This window comes from Stylophora pistillata, chromosome 5, assembly GCF_964205215.1.
Source record: "Stylophora pistillata chromosome 5, jaStyPist1.2, whole genome shotgun sequence".
Lineage (NCBI taxonomy): Eukaryota > Metazoa > Cnidaria > Anthozoa > Scleractinia > Pocilloporidae > Stylophora > Stylophora pistillata.
In genome coordinates this window covers 20,578,182-20,595,716 of record NC_142523.1, presented here as the reverse complement: position 1 = coordinate 20,595,716, position 17,535 = coordinate 20,578,182, and the positions used below count along the sequence as shown (strand labels likewise).

The following is a 17,535-nucleotide window of genomic DNA, read 5'->3' as shown; positions in this document are numbered from 1 at the left end:
CTTTTGTAACAGTTTGTTTTCCATTCTTCTTAAAACTGGGAAACAAATTTCTGCTGAACATATTTCAGGGATCAGCATTAACTTTTCAATTTATTAGCCAAGCAACAACTTAGATGTTACAACTGTTTCAGTTTCTTTCGTAGCCAAACTGGTGAGTGGAAATCAAACACCACTAGCCAAAACTGAATTTCTACTAGTCTTTGGCTAGTTAGCTACCGTTGATGTTGAGCCCTGAATTTTCTTCGAGAGTCTCAGTAATTGAAGGATTTTCAACTAGGGATTTCGATAAAAAGGGGGTAATTAAAAACTAGCCATGTAAAGTGTAGTGTATGCCGGGATATAAGAAAGACTATTATAGGATAGGAACGAAGAAGAAGAGATTATGGAGTCGGAGAATTAAGGACCGCGGTGTAATCCGGTTTAATCCGTTGTTTAAATACGCATGTTAAACTCTACAATTGGCGACGAGGATAAACAGGAAATTTTTAGACATATGCAGAACAAATATGGCCGTGAACATCGAATTTGGAAATATACAACCTTTCGATTGCACAGGGCTCCGACAAACGTGGGACCTCGTTGGAGACGATGGAAACGTTCTTTTGAGTTTTTTTTCTCGAGGCAAAGGGTATCACAAAAGACACACAAAAGCAAGCCTTACTTTTACATTGCGCTGGACAGGATGTTTAGGACATTTTTGTTACGCTGAGTGACTCTGGACCACCCCCAGAAGAAGAAACGCAGTATGCGAAAGCTATGAGACTACTGGACGCACATTTTTTGCCACAGGTTAACATCCCATTTGAACGACATCAGTTCCGTCAAGCAAAACAGGAAGGGTCCGAGACAACAGACCAGTTTGTGACCAGATTGTTCCAGCTTAGCGAGAATTGCGACTTCAGAACATCCAAGGAAGAACGAATACGCGATCAGTTAATTGATAAATGTCGGTCCCATGATCTTCGCAAGAAAATACTCGCTGTCAGTAGTAAACTCACACTTCAGAAGGCTAGAGATGTTGCTAGATCCATGGAAGCTGCTGAAAGTCAGGCACGGTCGATTGAAAGCGATTCACGGAGCGGAAATGTAAATTCCTTAGAGCGGGACATTTTGATTCGCCTAAACGTGGAGGAGGACGTTGTTATCGGTGTGGACTCGAAGGACATTTTGCAAAGGATCCGGAGTGCAAAGCAAGACTGGCTACTTGTATGAAATGTAAAAGAGTCGGGCATTTTGCCAAAGTTTACAAAACGAAGGAAGACGATGCTAATAGACCCAGGAAAGGAAATATACGCCAAGTCACCAAAGATGATGATTTCGCCTTCACCTTACAGTCTAATGGAAGAGATATTCCCACTGTAGACATTGAGATAGGAGGTGTTCCACTGGAAGGAGTTCTAGTCGACTCTGGCTCCACTTGCAATGTTATTGACGGAGCGACATGGGAGACGCTTAAGGAGAAGAAAGTGAGATGTGTTTCAAGAAAATCCAACAGAAAGCTGTACTCTTATGGATCCAATGAGCCACTTACTACTGCTGGTGAGTTTGAAACTGAACTTTGTTTTAAGGATAAACGTTGCCATGTGTGTTTTATTGTTGTGGAGGAGAAAGCAAGGGCAATACTTAGCAGAGAGACCTCAGAAGAGCTGGCAATACTGAAACTTGAAATTAATGCCATGGAAGAAGAAAACCTGCTTAGGGATTTTCCTGAGTGTTTTGAGGGAGTAGGAAAACTTAAGGGTTTCCAAGCAAAGCTCCACGTTGACACCTCAGTTAAACCTGTTGCACAGAAGTTGAGACCCCCACCTTATGGGCTAAGGGACAAAATAGAACAGAAACTCAAGGAACTGGTGAACTGTGATATTATCGAACCAGTTGAAGGCCCCACTCCATGGGTAAGCCCGGTCGTGGTGGTTCCCAAACCCTCGGGGGACATCAGACTCTGCGTAGACATGAGAAAAGCCAATGAGGCTATCGCAAGGGAACGTCATCCCATTCCCACAGTTGATGACATACTCTATTAACTGAATGGAAGCAAGGTGTTCAGCAAATTAGACCTCAAATGGGGATTTCATCAGATTGAATTGGAACAACAGTCGAGAGTTATTACCACATTCATTACTCACAAGGGGTTGTATAGATATAAACGCTTGATGTTCGGAATCAGTTCTGCCCCGGAACTTCATCAGCACACCATTCAACAAGTGCTGGCTGGATGTGAGGGTGCCTACAATATCCACGATGATATAATTATCCATGATCGTACGGTTGAAGAACATGACAGCAGGTTGCAAAAGACCATTGAATGTATTAGTGACAAAGGACTGACCCTCAATCCGGAAAAGTGTGTATTTAGAATGCCACAACTCACCTTCATGGGATATCTGCTATCAAGGAAAGGTATCGGCCCAACAGAGTCACGTGTTGACGCAGTAGTCCGGGCTAAGGAACCCACAAACGCAGAAGAAGTGCGGAGTTTCCTCGGATTAGTGAATTTTAGCGCCCGGTTCATTCCTAATTTAGCAAGCATCTCAGTGCCACTCAGAGAATTGACTAGGAAGGATGTACCATTGAAATGGGGCACAGAACAAGGGGCGGCATTTGAAATCCTGACGAGTAAGCTGGGACGGGCAGAAACATTGGCATATTTCGACAGAAATGCAGAAGCAACCAAGCTAATTACAGATGCAAGCCCAGTAGGCCTTGGGGCAGTGCTTACACAGGTCCAGGAGGGGCAAGAGCGTGTAATCGCACATGCTAGTCGTGCCTTAACTGGAGTTGAACGCAGATACTCACAAACGGAAAGAGAGGCATTGGGACTGGTGTGAGGATACGAGAGGTTTCACATGTACCTGTATGGGATGGAGTTCATATTGCTGACAGACCACAAGCTCCTAGAAACTATATACCCGACTAGTTACCGAAATTCGGCTCAGATAGAGCGTTGGGTACTTCGCCTTCAGCCATACCGGTTTCGGGTACAGTACGTACCAGGTAAACAGAACATTGCTGATTCTCTTTCACGACTTCTTGATAAGGAAGAGTTGAGTGGTCATGATGATGCTGAGGAATTTATTCGCTTTGTGGCAGAAACATCAGCACTAGTAGCAATACCCATCAAAGAAATTGAGAGAGAATCAGCTACCGACCCAGAAATTTCACAACTACAAGAGTGCATCTCAACAGGAGACTGGGAGGCTTCTTCCATCTCTAGTTGGTGGTATTCCTGGCAAAGATCAATCTTTGAGAATTTCTGTCCATCAGCAAGCTTTGCAAAGATATCTTCGAAGCGGGGTAAGGGATATTGTTCAGTCTGTAGTTCTGGATTTACCGTGCCCTTGTAATCAACACAAAGCTTGACGGATCCATCTTTCTTTGGGACGGGTGCAATGGGTGTTGCCCACTCGCTCCACTCAACTTTCGTGACAATTCCTTCATTCTGAAGTCTTCTTAGCTCTTCTTCAACTTTAGGCCTTAAGGCATAGGGCACAGCACGAGCTTTGCAGAAATGGGCTTGGCTATCTTCTTTAAGGGTTAGCTTTGCTTTTGCTTATTTGAACTTTCCAAGTTTTATCTTCAAAAATATCAGAGTATTTGTCTAGCATGGTTTGCGGCTGCTCCTTAGTAGTTGGTAGAGTTTGGGAAGCTTTCAATGACTTAATAGCATACCAATCTAGACATACCTTGTGAAGCCAATCCCTTCCCATCAACACAGGGACCTTGTTCTTAACCACATACAGATCCAACAGCAATGGTTGCTGGTCTTTGTACTCAAAATTTACCTTAAGCACCCCAGCTGGAAAAATGTTCTCTCCAGTATAGGTTTTCAACATTAATTTAGTTTCTTGCAAGGGCTTGTCGTGAAATTTCTTCCTGTAAAAATCATGTGGAATAATCGAAACAGCTGAGCTTGTGTCCAGTTCCATTTTCAGTGGTTTACCTTCCACTTTCAGATCGATCCAGATTACAGTAGTGCTCGGTTTGCTTACATTGTCTATCTGTATGCTTCCTAATACATTTTCAAATTCATCGCTCTCACTGTACTCAATAGAATGGACTTGAGTGTTAAGCGGTGGTTTCGGTGGTTGTTTTGGCTTACCTTGTTGTTTCGAGCGACAAGCTCTTGAAATATGGCCCACCTTCCCACGATGATAACATGTTTGGTCCTTGAATCTGCAATTATGCGTTGCGTGCGAGTCTCCCCCACATCGATAGCAAACTTTAGTGGTGGGGTTCGGCGATGGCGCTTGTATGTGGTCATCTGAGATCTTGTCAACTCGAGGCTCTGATTGAAGCTCAATTTATAATTCCGCAGCATCACGAATGGCCGTTTCCATTACTACTGCTATTTCCGAAGCCTTGGAATATTTGAGTTTGGCTTCTGAATGCAAACGTTTTTGTATCTGCACATTTCTAAGGCCACAAACCAGTTTATCTCGTAAAGCTTCGTTAAGGTTGGCCCCAAAGTTACAGTGGGTTGCTAATTTCTTCAGGTCTGCTACATAGGTCAAGACAGTTTCTACTTCACGCTGAATCCGTTTGTAGAAACGAGAACGCTCCCCTATTTCTAATGGTTTAGGACTTAAGTGTTGCTGAAGAGTCGTGACGATCTCCTGGAAGCTCTTCGTAGCTGGTTTATCTGGTGTAAGAAGATCTCTCAACAATGTGTACGTTTTACTACCGATCAAGCTTAACAAGGTTGGCACTTGGTGGTCTTCATCAAAGTTGTTTGCTAAGAAAAACTGTTCCACCCGTTCTACATAGGTTTACCATTTCTCCTGTGTTTCATCAAAACTTTCTATTTTCCCGATAGCAGTCATATTTTCGACGGTCTCCTACGACTTTATCCTCATCGCCACTGTCATGTATTCGGTTTTATTTCGAAAAAGCACATGGAATGGATAATGTGCACACGTGCGCATGCTTACATGAACCAACCGCATACACTACAGCAATCACCCGGCTGCCCTTGGAGACTAAAATATATTCAATTGAGTCGACTAATTATATCATATTTATTACATTATTAGTTTTTACCTGACAGATTTGGAATTATAGTTGTTAATAATGCCCAGGGGCAGCCAAAGTTTTTCTTACAGCACAGCCATGTAATGTGTAATTGTTATAACATCTTATCGTTAAAGGATGTACTATTCTAAATAAATGGCAGCTCTATCAGTTAAACAATAAACTGTAACTGATCAGTTAGGTGTTCCATGCAATTTTACTTTTGAGTCATTATGTCAGACAAACCACATTGTAATCAACAAACCTGAATTTTAAGATGTTAGGGTAAATATTTTTGTAAAACAACTTGATCGGGGACTATTGAGATGTTTGTCTCTGAAATCAATAAAGGAAAATGATTGAGCAATGGCAAGTGTCATTAATTTGAGTCCTCTATTCAATGTTCACTGATCCCAAAAGAATTCCAGTATCCATAGTGAAGTTTTGCTCTCAAAATCTCCTCTTTACCATTGTAGATCATAGTTCCCTTCTTCTGATCATTGACAGTAAGCTTTGCCTCTCCTTTCCCTTCACCAAGTTTTTTTCTGAACCCACCACAATCTTCAAATTGGTAAAAAAAGGTTGCGTAACCTTCTCAGGCTTGAAAATGTTATGGCCACTGATCCCGGTTTGGTTTCAACCTCTATCCCATACCTTGTTACACTAAGAATCTCCTTTTGCAACAGATCGAAGACCTCCTGTGGCATGGGAAGTTCGAGGCAAACCATCCACGGAAGTAGTTTGCTCATTCTTAAGCTAAGACGGCGTTATATCACAGTCTTTGCGCGAATCAAGCTTCTTTCTAGAATGGGGTAAAATTGGCCGATGCTATATTTAGGTCGCTCACGAATACCTCCAAACTTCGATTTCACTACCGCTTTTGCAAGCTTGTTAAGCTCTTTGATTGAAGTATCTAAGTTTCTTAGTTTTTATGCGTTTGATATTCACCGCTCAAATTTTGATTTCTCTTGCTTCAGTGCCTCTTTTATTTAAATAATTAGTTCGCCTTCGGTAGTTTCAGAGTGATCGCCATCTTAATTGAAACCCAGATCCTCCGCGGCCAAAATGAAAGAAGGCCCAATTTCGAGCTATAATAGACCACTTTCATAAATGGCTGCCGGATTAATATTCTTTTGTTTAAATTTAAATTAGCCCTACTGGCCTCGTTCTCCAGCACAAAATTCAAAAGAAAACATTATCTCAAGCGAGGCCAGAAGGGCTAATTTCAATTTAAACAAAAGAATACTTATACGGCAGTCATTTATGAAAGTGGTCTATTTCCTGGCGTGAAATATGGCAATCCGGCGTGCCTGAGTGGGTCCCATGACACGTGCCAGAGTATCGTAATACACAGTCCATTTGTTTACAGGTCTCCATAACGCAAGGAGAACTTCGAGAAGATCTTTAGGAGTATTTTGAAAAACCATTTTCATGTTTCATTCCACTTTTATCTTATATAAAAATTACATGGGAAGCCCGACCGCTTTTATTTTATTATTACTTTTTTTTGCGCCGCAATGTCTAGACCTTTTTAAGTGAGAAAAGTTCCTATTTGTTGCAGTTAAAGGCAAAGTAATGATCAAGTATATCGAAAATGCAAATTCAAAATATCTTGGCTATTTTTGTTTTCCGACGGCATTACTTTGGTAAAGCGCTGACCGGACTGCTTGACACGCACAGACACCGACATTTCCCACGCTTTCCATGCATAGCCATACCAGCAGACATTTCGTAAAGATGGGCAATTTTAAATGTGTTTGTTCTTTTCAGCCATATTCTAAGAAAGAATTTAACCTTTCTGCTCGAAACGAGAGCGAAAGATCTATTTTTTTTTTGTGAAGAATTGTTCTAGCTGCACAAAAGAGCACTTGTAAGGTTGCTTCAGAGCCTCCCGGGAGGGAGCAGAGGAAGACGGTAAATTATGTTTGGCTTGGCTTGGGATGTCGGCCAAGTAAAGTTTGTAAATATCCTGAGTGTCAGAGCAGACAGAAAGGAAAGAGTTCCATATAACCCCATACATTAATTATGCATTCATTTCATAAAAACTAAATATAAACGTTTCTTTGCAATACTCTATGCATAATTAATGTAGGGGGTTATATGGAACTATTGCCGACAGAAACTGTACAAAGGGATATCCAGGGAGATGTCGAGAAAAAGATACTTACATTTCGGTGTGCTTTGCAACACTGGACAAGGTAACTCATTAATAATGCTGTGTCGGAATACCTGCTACTTTTTTAAAATGAACACAGTAGGAGATAAAATGTAAGTTTTGTCACGCTTCCGAGTTAAAATGGCATTAATATTTTGGTTTTCTGGGGATATGTAGGAAATGTTTATCTAGTCACAGCGAGACTGTGCGCTGCTCGAGGAGACAACTAGTGATACAAGGGTAAAATACTGTCAAATGACGGGTTGACCCTAAAAGTCGGACCGGCGAAAGGGCGGAATGGCGGGAAATGACCCAAATCCCAAAAACATGGAATGGTGGAAAATGACCCTAAATCTTAAAACACAGAACGGCGGAATATGACTCTAAATCCTAAAACATGGAATGGCGGAAAATGACCCCAAACTCTAACACACGGACTGGATGTCAGGGCATGTTGCAGGAACTTTGTACAAAGACACTCAAGTGCTTGACTTGTTCATCCCCAGGAAGATAACGCGCGTGACTAAAGTTAAGTGTTATTAATTTTTTTCTTTTACTGATTAGGATTAATAACCATGAACCTTTATACGTGAGAGATAGCTGCGTTTTCGCTTTGTAAACCTGTTTAGTTACCTTTTATTGTGCTAACTTTGCCATGAGTTTTAGTTGCGGCATAAAAAGTCGCACAGCACGTTTCCTGGTCACGTCTGCACAGGAACATTTTCAGGCTTCTTAAAATATAACGACGTTCAGCCCCAGCTCCAAACTTAGACTAGCGTGAGAACAAGCCCTCGTTGGGAGCCCTTCAAAACGAGCGTTTCTTCCTCCACGAAAAATTTTGAGGCCCTGAGAAAAACTAGGTGAAGAGAGGTTTGCATGGGGTCATGCGCGTGAGAGTTTCTCATGGCCATAGAGTTGAAGATTTGCAATTTGTTGAGAAACAGAAGAGATCTGCTAAGTAAATTGGTGAAAAAGCCTCTTTTTTGTCCAGAAAGTTTAATTCTTCCCCTAATGTGTAACTCGTAAGTTTAATTGTAGGATGGTGGTGTTTTGGACACCTGGTCGCGAAGAAATTCTTCAAATTCTTCTTGACGGCTTCCTTCTGCTGACTTTCTTTTGTCTTTTCATGCCATGAGAAATTCCCACGCGTGTGACCCCCTGCAAACCTCTCTTCACCTAGTGTTACTCAACGCCCAAAACTTATTCGTGGACGAAGAAACGCTCGTACTGAAGGGCTCCTAACGAGGGCTTGCTCTCACCCTAGTCTACGCACAGGGGGCCCAGACAAGCGACGAGTCTAGTTGTTTATTCGATTCATTTACTTATCCATCTACTGACTAGCCTGGTTTGAGGTTTATGTCGCGTGACGGAAACCTGACACGACGTCAACTCTCTTTGTTAATATACCCCTGACTCCCCTCCCACATGAGGCATTTGTAATCCGGCATTGTTTAGCACCATCCAATCAGCGTGGGGCAAACAGCGTGACGGTTGCTTCCCGGCACACGCAATAGGGGCCGCGGATGGTGATCGCTTCGAAAGCAGCATTTAATTTGTCGAGAATTTTTTGGCGGTAAGCGCTTGGATTTTGAACGGATCTTCGATTAAATGCGACGAGAAGAAAGGTCAACCTTTCAGTTTATCTGGTTTTTGATTTGGAAGCCGGCCGATTCTGATTTCTGGGTGAAAATCAGCTTTGCGCTAGAGCGGTCGAATATGAGCTTTCCACCCTTGTCTCCTTCTTATAATTATAACGTATAATAACAGTCGATGCAAAACCCACCAAATCGCTCAAATTCGCCATTTAGAGCCACAGAAACGACAACACACAGGAAGCGAGGTAGGTTTACATTTATTTTGAGCTTTAACTCAGACATTTCATGGTATAAGTTTACGATAATAAGACACTTTAATGTTCTCCTATACATTCCTTTATATGTCGAGTAAACAACCAGACTCGTTGCTTGTCTGGGCTCCCTGTGGTCTAAGTTTGGCGCTGGGGCTGAGCGTCGTTATATTTTGAGAAGCCTGAAAACGTTCCTGTGATGTTCTCACATTTAAAAGCATTTGAGGATATTTTTGTTTCATTAAATCAATGCAGGCCTTACCAGGAAACGTACCAAAATTACAATTGTTGATTGTAATTTGGTATAAAATGAATATATGAAGTTCATATATTTTGAGCTGCGGTATTAAATACGTATGATGCACGATCCTACGCAGTAGATAGCGCTATTTATGCAATAGCGAAAATCGGACCTGAAAAAAGTTGTATGTAATTTGGTATTTAACAAATTGTAAACACCACAGCGTACACTATTGAGTTATGGATGCACGCGGGAGGTTGCCAAGCACGAAAGAAGCGTAAGAGTCGCTCGAGGCGATAGCCGAGAGCGACTCTAGCTTCTTGAGTGCTTAGCAAACCTCCCAAGTGCATCCATAACTCAATAGTGTACGCTGTGGTGTTTACCATTTGTTTTATAACATAACATTGATACATTGTAGCTAAAGAGTTCCCTTTCATTTAACCAATCTTACGCGACCAGAAAAAACAAGCGCGCGCGTAAAAATAGTCTTTGCATTTGCTCACGTCAGCAGCGTACACCCATGGGCAAATGGGGGACGCTAAATTGACCAATCAGAGCGCGCGCTTTACTTTGGTTGTGTTATAAGTTTAGTTAGTTTTCACCCGCTGTGCGACTTTTTATACCGCGACTTAAACCCATGGCAAAATTAGCATAACAAAAGATAACTAAACAGGCTTACAACGCGAAAACGTAGCAATCATTCATGTATAAAGGTTACAAAAAATTAAACAGTCACTAAAATAATACACAGCAGTAATTAGTAATTCGTTTGTTTCCTTTAGAAGTTATTCATACCAGTCAGTAAAAGAACAAAAATTAGTAATGCTTCATTTTAGTCACGCGCGTTATCGTCGTGGGAATGAATGAGCCAAGCGCTTGAGTGTCTTTGTACAAAATTAGTGTAACTTGCCGACATCCGTTCCGTGTTTTAGAATTTGGGGTCATTTTCCGCGATTCCGTGTTTTTGGATTTGGGGTCATATTCCGCCGTTCCGTGTTTTAGGATTTAAGGTCATTTTCCACCGTTCCATGTTTTAGGATTTGGGGTCATTTCCCGCCATTTCGCCATTCCTTCGTTCCACCGTTGCGGCTTTTAGGGTCACCCAAGTATTAGTGCTTTTCTAAACCGGTAGTCATCCCAATAAATTTAGTTCTAGGCTAAGCTTTTATGCAACAATAAGGCAACATATCATATACAGTTTTCATTCCGAAAATTCCTGGCAGCCAGTGCCAGTGGAATGTATACTATTACTCTATTTGCAAGTGGGATGTACGTAGGAGAACGAATAATTTTGAAATCAATTGTTTGCAGAACCGTAAATACAGAAATGAACTATTTGCAAGCGCAGTAAACCGAAATGAATTATATGCAACCACTCCAAATAATCATTTTGCGGCTGCAAAAAAGAAAATAATAAGTTGTTTGCCCGCGAAACAATTTTTTCTTTCCCCCCCTCTCTTCAGAGAAGTAATATTCTGTCAGAGTACAAGTAAGTATTTTAACTGCTGCACCTGCAACATTAAATTGATCATGTAAGCGTAAGACCGGCTAAATAAATACAAAGCGATTAAAAAACTTGTGGACATCGACAGTTTCGGAGCGCTCAAAGCATTATGGATGTAATTTTTAGGAAAGTTTGGTTGGAATAAAAGCGTACTTATTTCCGTCAAACTATATATCGGTAACTGAGAAAATTTTCTTGCGTCGTGCACTTACATCCAATATTTTGACCGAAACAATGCCGAGTGTACATATTTCCAGTCTTGCAGAGCACCAGAAACTCTTCCCTACCATTATAAGGGACGGTCCATTGTTCACCCCAAATGTTTGGGGATGTTGGAGGGGGAGCTGAAAACTTTTGAAATAAATTATTCGCACAAGCGATAAACCAAAATGAATAGTTTGCGCATTTTGTGTGGCAGTAGGATCTAGGAAAGAGGCTTTTACCATGAAATCAACGCAGCAGGTGACAGCACCAGACACCGCAAAAGGCGCGTTGAAAAAGCCAGCCTCTCGGTCGAGAAATCCATCATCAGCGAAACTGTGGGGGAAAGTAAATGCAAACGCCTCATTTTCATTTCCTCAGGATGGGTGTACTAAAGTCTACCGCTCTAACCACTACCTTGTCAGCCATCTCGACTTCGGCAAGCACCAATACAAACTTCACCGGGAAACACGGTATGATCACATTAGACGGCAATGTGCGGCGAAATACTCCTCTCTGAAAGCAAAAATGCCAGAGACCCATAAGACCTCCAGTACTTCTACCGCCAACAGCTCCAGTAGTGTGCCTGGTGGCTGGGCCCTCGAGGCAAGGAAGAACAACAGGTTTACGTAACAGCTTAATAACTTCCTTCTCGAGCTATTTCTTGTTGGTGAAGAGACTGGGCACAAGGCGAGCCCGCCTGATGCTTCGAGACGAATACACACACTATGTCGAGAGGGTACCAACCAACGCTTGTTCAACAAAGAGGAGTGGCTCACAGCTCAGCAGATTACAAGCTATTTTTCTTGACTGGCGACCTGAAAGAAAACCGGAAAATTGCCGTAGGCCAGCGACATCAACGTTGGTGACCAAGATGTAGAGCCACTGGAAGGGAGATTTGACGGTATAATCTCCACGAGAGGGTAAAACATCAGCTAACTCTGTGAACACGCTTTAAGCTACAGAATCGTGAACTCTCGCATGCGGGGGTTTTCTGGAAGGGGTGTCTTTAGTTTGGTCCTTTAACTCATACGCCTTTTTGCGTAGAGGTCCCCCCTTTTCATTTAAAAGCCTGCGGTGTGGTAAGGCTGGATTGGAGTTGACATCAGAGAGAGGAGTATGGGTAGCGGACCAGTAAATAGCGTTTTTGTTCTAGAACTTTGGAAAGGGTTTGCGATTAACCAGATATAAAGAAATAGATATAATATTCCCCAACCCAAACAGAAAAATCCAATCAAATCAGCATTTATGCTTCAGAAACACCGAGGGGGGGAAGGTAATCCTCTGATAATAATACCCTGATACCCTGGGTGCTCTGTGACGCTATTAATACTTCGATGTGTAAAGACCCCTTGTAAAGAATTTTATCTTATCTATTCAAACGACTTATCATCCAAACAAATGGCCAGTGTGAGTCTTGAAATGACTGGCTGAAACACCGAGGGGGGGAAGGTAATCCTCTGATAATAATACCCTGATACCCTGGGTGCTCTGTGACGCTATTAAAACTTCGATGTGTAAAGACCCCTTGTAAAGAATTTTATCTTATCTATTCAAACGACTTATCATCCAAACAAATGGCCAGTGTGAGTCTTGAACTGACTGGCTGCAGCCGCAGCCATCATTCTAAAATGCTCCATACGATTGAGTGTTTAAAGTCAGCGACCAGCCGGTAGCTTCCTAGTCTCCCTCGCAGCCGTTTTTTCGGATGTCACGCAACGCTCCCCAAAAAAGAACGGCTGCTGACAACTGAACTACATTCCTTTCTTATTGTCCTTGCGGTTTGTTCGCGGTCTATTGAACAGACCAATCACATACCAGAAAATCTGAATGATGTAAGATTTCGCGCGAAAATGTGGGATGTGGTAGATCTTGCTATCATGTGGGAAGAAACACCAAAGAAATTTGTCGATGAGAGCTCAAAATGTTTCACATGCTCATCCTTGTGCCCAGGTAAAGATAGAGTATACATTTTTGGGAAAACTTCTCACAATTTCGTTGAAATTATAAAAATCTACGCTTAACATAGACGTCAACTGCTACGCCGACGACACGAACGCTAGATTGTTTGTTTGCAAGACATTGTGCTACAAGCGGTTGTTAAAGTTTCAGCGAGCAACTGAGAAAGTTGAAGAAGCTAAAAGGGAAATACAAGACGCCTTTCAATCTAGGCCAAGGGCTAAACGCTTGCTTCGACGTACAGATGGAGATCAGGAGGAAAAAAGCGCTTGCTTGCCATCAACAAACCGGGCGAAGGCTTCGAGAACACTGCAATTTAGCTCGGCCAACGTCTCCTCTACTACTTGTACTTCTTTATTTGCCAGTCCGCCACTGCTAGCTGGATCGAACTCGATCAGTTCTGTTCGTGGCTTCTTATCACTGGTACAGGAAATCGGCCCGAATTATCGAGTGTTTCCGCACGTTGGTACAACGCAAGACTTTCGCCCCCCTTTGAGCTCAACCCCTTTGTGGTCGTTGGCAAACCTCAGTGGAAACAGCCGCGTGGAAACTCAACAAGTGGGGCTATTCGTGCAGTATCCCAGCAAAAGCCTGAACAAAACTCTGCACGGAAGTTATGAGAAGGTTGGTAAAGCACTCGCTCATGGGGTTCCCTCAAGCATTGCGACAGCAGTGATGAATTGTCCACCGGTGAGAAATCAAATTTTAAGAAAGGTCATGTAAGTAGTCTCAAATGAAGTAACTGGTCTGTGTTCAAAAGCAAATCCTTCGATTCTCCGAAAAACGGGAAAAAAGGATCTGGAGAAGTTTGATGTAGAGGATGTTTGTAAGGAGTGGCGCGAGAGAGCTCCAGTTTTTTACTCCTTTCTTCTTACGACTGCTGTAAACAAGAACACGAAACATTTCACGTGGTTTGGAAGCCTCGCAATTGCAGGGTCTGTTCTCTTAAAACAGAGAAACCGTGAGATGAATGCCACTTCCGCGATTATGGGTGTTATTCTCAAGAGTAAGGCAGCGGAGGTATGGTTTTAATTTGTTTCAATGAATTGAACTTTATTGAATGCGTTCTTGGCAAAACGCAAATGTTGCTTTGACAGATATGGTTGCTTGGCTGCTAATTTCCTATTCACCATCGATAACATTTACCACTTACCGACCGTTCATTATTTTATTATTCGTGTCTAATATGTTCTCGCGGAAATTCTCACGAACTAGTTGATTTTGGGAGGCATTAAAATTTAGGCGTACTTCATGTCACTATTATTATGAATATTATTATAATAGTATTACTATTATTGAATTTTAGTTGTCCAAAAGTAGGGTGAAAAAATTGTTTACGACCCTGTGATCTTCCCTTTTACCCAATAGGCTATCCTCTGCAGATTCAACAAGTTGAAGTTTACCACCTCAAACCGCCAAACTTTGAGAATTCTGGATACATTGGGTGAAAACCATGACAGCTATTTAAAACAGACGAGAGAGAGGATTACAAAGGAAAATGAAGATCTGCACCTGCTTAAAGAGGAGATTAAAACTTTAACTAATGTGCATTCTTCTCATCTTTCTTCTGGATCAACATGTAACTGCAGTGAAGAATTGTCTGTACTGAGGGAACAAGCATTTGAGTTGGAGAAGTCCAGTCATCCAGGTTTTGTTATTTCATTTGACAATTTGGATATTTAGTTGCAAAGGAAAAATATGTCAGTGGAATCACAAAACCGGGATGACCACTGGGTAAATCACCAGATGATTGAGAACCGTGTGTCTGGGGCTCATCTGAAATGGAAAGGACCGCAGGCAAACCTCGAGGAAGTTTCAAACCTCAAATTTCTTCCTACTCTCGATGACCAACAGCGACAACGGTCCAACTATATTATACTCACATCACGGATCCTGGTTAACTACTTTGATGTTTTGGCTGCTCTTAAGGATGCATGCATCCTTCATATCCCCCACAAATACACAAATGAGATGGCTCAGAAGACCAAAAAGGTATTTTTTTTAATGTGTAAAAGTATTACCTAGTATGCCTTAAGAATGCAACTACTAACCTATATATACCATGAACATTAACATCTATAGCTATTTATGACCAGGTGACCATTATATACAGGGTGGTGGCTTTATAAAGATACAGAAAATATAAGGCCAAACTAAATTTTTGGGAATTTGTTCTGTACGTGACTGTAATAGTCACAGGGTAACAGCTACATACAGGGTCCTTATACACAGGTTTGACTGTACATTAGAAAGCATGCATTCTTTTGCTTTCCTTACAATTATGTACTAGATAAACACCCCACAACACAAGGGGAGAATAACTTTGGCTAAAAAAAAAGGATTCGTTTATAATAATCAATGTTTCAGAAATTATGTCAGAGGAAAAAAGATGCAAATTAAATTTGAACATGAATGAAATGGGGAATAAAGGAATAAATGGATAGGTAATAAATGTTACTGTTAGATAACAGGTTTGGGATTCTTTCATAAGGGCTTGATGGTTGATATGTGGCCATAGGTACTCAAAATATTATTGTTTTAGTAACTTTTATACACCATTAGATGTTTGTGCTGTAGTTTGTTTACTGCCCAAGTTATGTTTTCAACTCTTAAAATAACTGCAGGAGGTTTTAATTATCTTTGAAAGTTGAATGTTGTTTACTTTTCAGGTTCCACTCGGCATCATGTTCAAAAATGAGAATGTCAATGAGGACATGGTTTCCATCTTGCAGCAATTCTTTTCCTACCTTCCAAAAACTGATGATGGGGGTGTTGATGGTCAGCTATTCTCCGGTGACCAACTAACTGTCGAAAGGGCAGTTAATGTCATTTCCTCTGTAGCAAATGGTCTTACTCCTCAGGATCGTTTGGAAGGCATCAACCTTCAGTTGGGTGACTGGCATGCAGCCGTGAAAGTTCTCAGTGTAAGTGCCACAAATATTAACAGCTAGTTGGAGCAATAAATTATTAGCTTATATTAGCTTTATCAAATGAGAGTCTTGTTTTAAGTAAGTTTATTCCGAGTGGGGTTCCTAGCTCCCCAGATTGTTTTGACTCAGGCTTTAAAAGATGAGAAGATTCTTAACAGCAGTCACTATGATAAAAATAATGAAAGACATTCCGATCGTTGCTATATTAACTTATAAATTATTATTATTAGAATTTCCCCCAATCTTTACCTGACACCTATCAAATCAACAAGTACTAATCATAATTTTTTTTTCAACAGCTAATATACTCCAGATTCTTTAGTGGCAAGTCAGATTCCGATCTCTGTACCCTTTTCTCAGACCGCACACTTGTCAACAGGAGGAATGTAACAGGTGATCCTCATTCTTCTTACCGAGCAAACAGGGACTTTCTCCATGTCATTTTTCAATCACAAGTGATCACAGCTGCAATGACAGTGTTAGGATTTGCTGACAAATCAGGTGCCCCAGCACACTACCCCCTACCAAAAGACATGGACAAAATGAGAAAAGCTGAGAAACTTGAGTTCTTCCATGCCATCTCTGAAAAGGTGGTTGATTCTTTCATATTCCAGTCGGGTGAAGAATTGAAACAACTAGTGGATGGGGTGTTGACCGAAGAGGAGAAGGATATTTTGCAGCAGCAAGAACTTACTGCCGAGGGGAGATTTCCCTGCAGATTCCCAGGGTGCAACAAGTCCTTCAAGTACAATGGCAAAACAAGAAGGAACCATGAACTGTCCCATGATCCACCTGTTCAGTTTGATGATTCTTTGTTACTGACCCAATATTCACCTGGATGCACAGACCCTCCAGAAGAGAGCAAAGCAGGTGATGATGTGTACAACTACAACTGTGCACTTCTGACAGATTGCTTTTTATTTTTCAATTTTCTTGATGCCATTAAAGGAGGAGACGGTGCACGGATTATGAGGCAATACAAGTACATCATGCTATATTGTAGGGCTGATGGATCACACAGCACAAAGTATGCACTAGAATGTTTGTATCAGTTTTTCCTAGTGGGTGGACTATTATCACAAAGAGACACTGAGCGGTTTGTTTGGAATCGCTCTGTGAACAACAGTGCTAAAAAAGGTGCTAATATCCCAATTGATGAAGACACAGAACATGACAACAATGCCATAAAGCAAGCCATTAGAAACCTTGGGCCTAATGTCACTGAGAATGCTGTTCAGAGAATATCTTATGCACGAAGTCCAACAGCTTCAATACTAGAAAACCTTGACGATAGCATCAAACGGCAGTTGCCATCTGGCAAACATTCTCTTGGAAGTCTAGAAAGGGATTTAAATGAGCTCATCAAAAGAGCATTTGAATTCAAAATATTCAATGAAGTTGAGGCACGCAGCTACAAAATATTCAACGGCTTCCAGAGAGACAGACTTGCCAATTTGGATGTGTCTAGCTTGCACCAATGGATAAAAAAGCACAAGAAAAACATCACTTGGGGAATTAGGGCAAGATGAACATTACCTTACCTTAAATTTGACAAGAAACATTTTGTAATTATTACAAAGAAAAGAGCCATTTTTTTTTTGTATTTTTTAACTTATGGGCAGGCTACATTTTTGATTCCCGGCCCTTTTTTAAAGATGGCAGGAATCCATGCTCTCAATTTTTTGTCACTTT

The 17,535-nt window shown here is 41.4% G+C and overlaps 1 protein-coding gene and 1 pseudogene across 2 annotated transcripts; one reads left to right on the top strand and one right to left on the bottom strand.

Moving 5' to 3' along the window:
- Positions 1 to 4,301: 4,301 nt before the first annotated feature.
- LOC148730741 (uncharacterized) lies at positions 4,302 to 5,756 on the bottom strand. Its single transcript, XM_088761851.1, has 3 exons — positions 5,662 to 5,756; positions 5,476 to 5,552; positions 4,302 to 4,756 (listed from the first exon to the last, which is right to left on the bottom strand). Exons 1-3 carry the CDS (start codon positions 5,754 to 5,756, stop codon positions 4,302 to 4,304), a joined length of 627 nt encoding a protein of 208 aa, XP_088617977.1.
- A 6,899-nt stretch (positions 5,757 to 12,655) lies between these two features.
- On the top strand, positions 12,656 to 17,422 carry LOC148730740 (uncharacterized; annotated as a pseudogene). Its single transcript, XR_016000993.1, has 4 exons — positions 12,656 to 13,933; positions 14,282 to 14,905; positions 15,583 to 15,837; positions 16,143 to 17,422. The product of XR_016000993.1 is annotated as an uncharacterized LOC148730740 (transcript).
- Positions 17,423 to 17,535: the final 113 nt, after the last annotated feature.

Coding starts and splice junctions, on each gene's coding strand:
- LOC148730741 (XM_088761851.1), bottom strand. CDS start 5,756: ATGAGCAAACTACTTCCGTGGATGGTTTGCCTCGAACTTCCCATGCCA. Junction 5,553..5,661: donor GAGATTCTTAGTGTAACAAG/GTATGGGATAGA, acceptor TGGTGGGTTCAG/AAAAAAACTTGGTGAAGGGA. Junction 4,757..5,475: donor GGGAACTATGATCTACAATG/GTAAAGAGGAGA, acceptor AAACCTATGTAG/AACGGGTGGAACAGTTTTTC.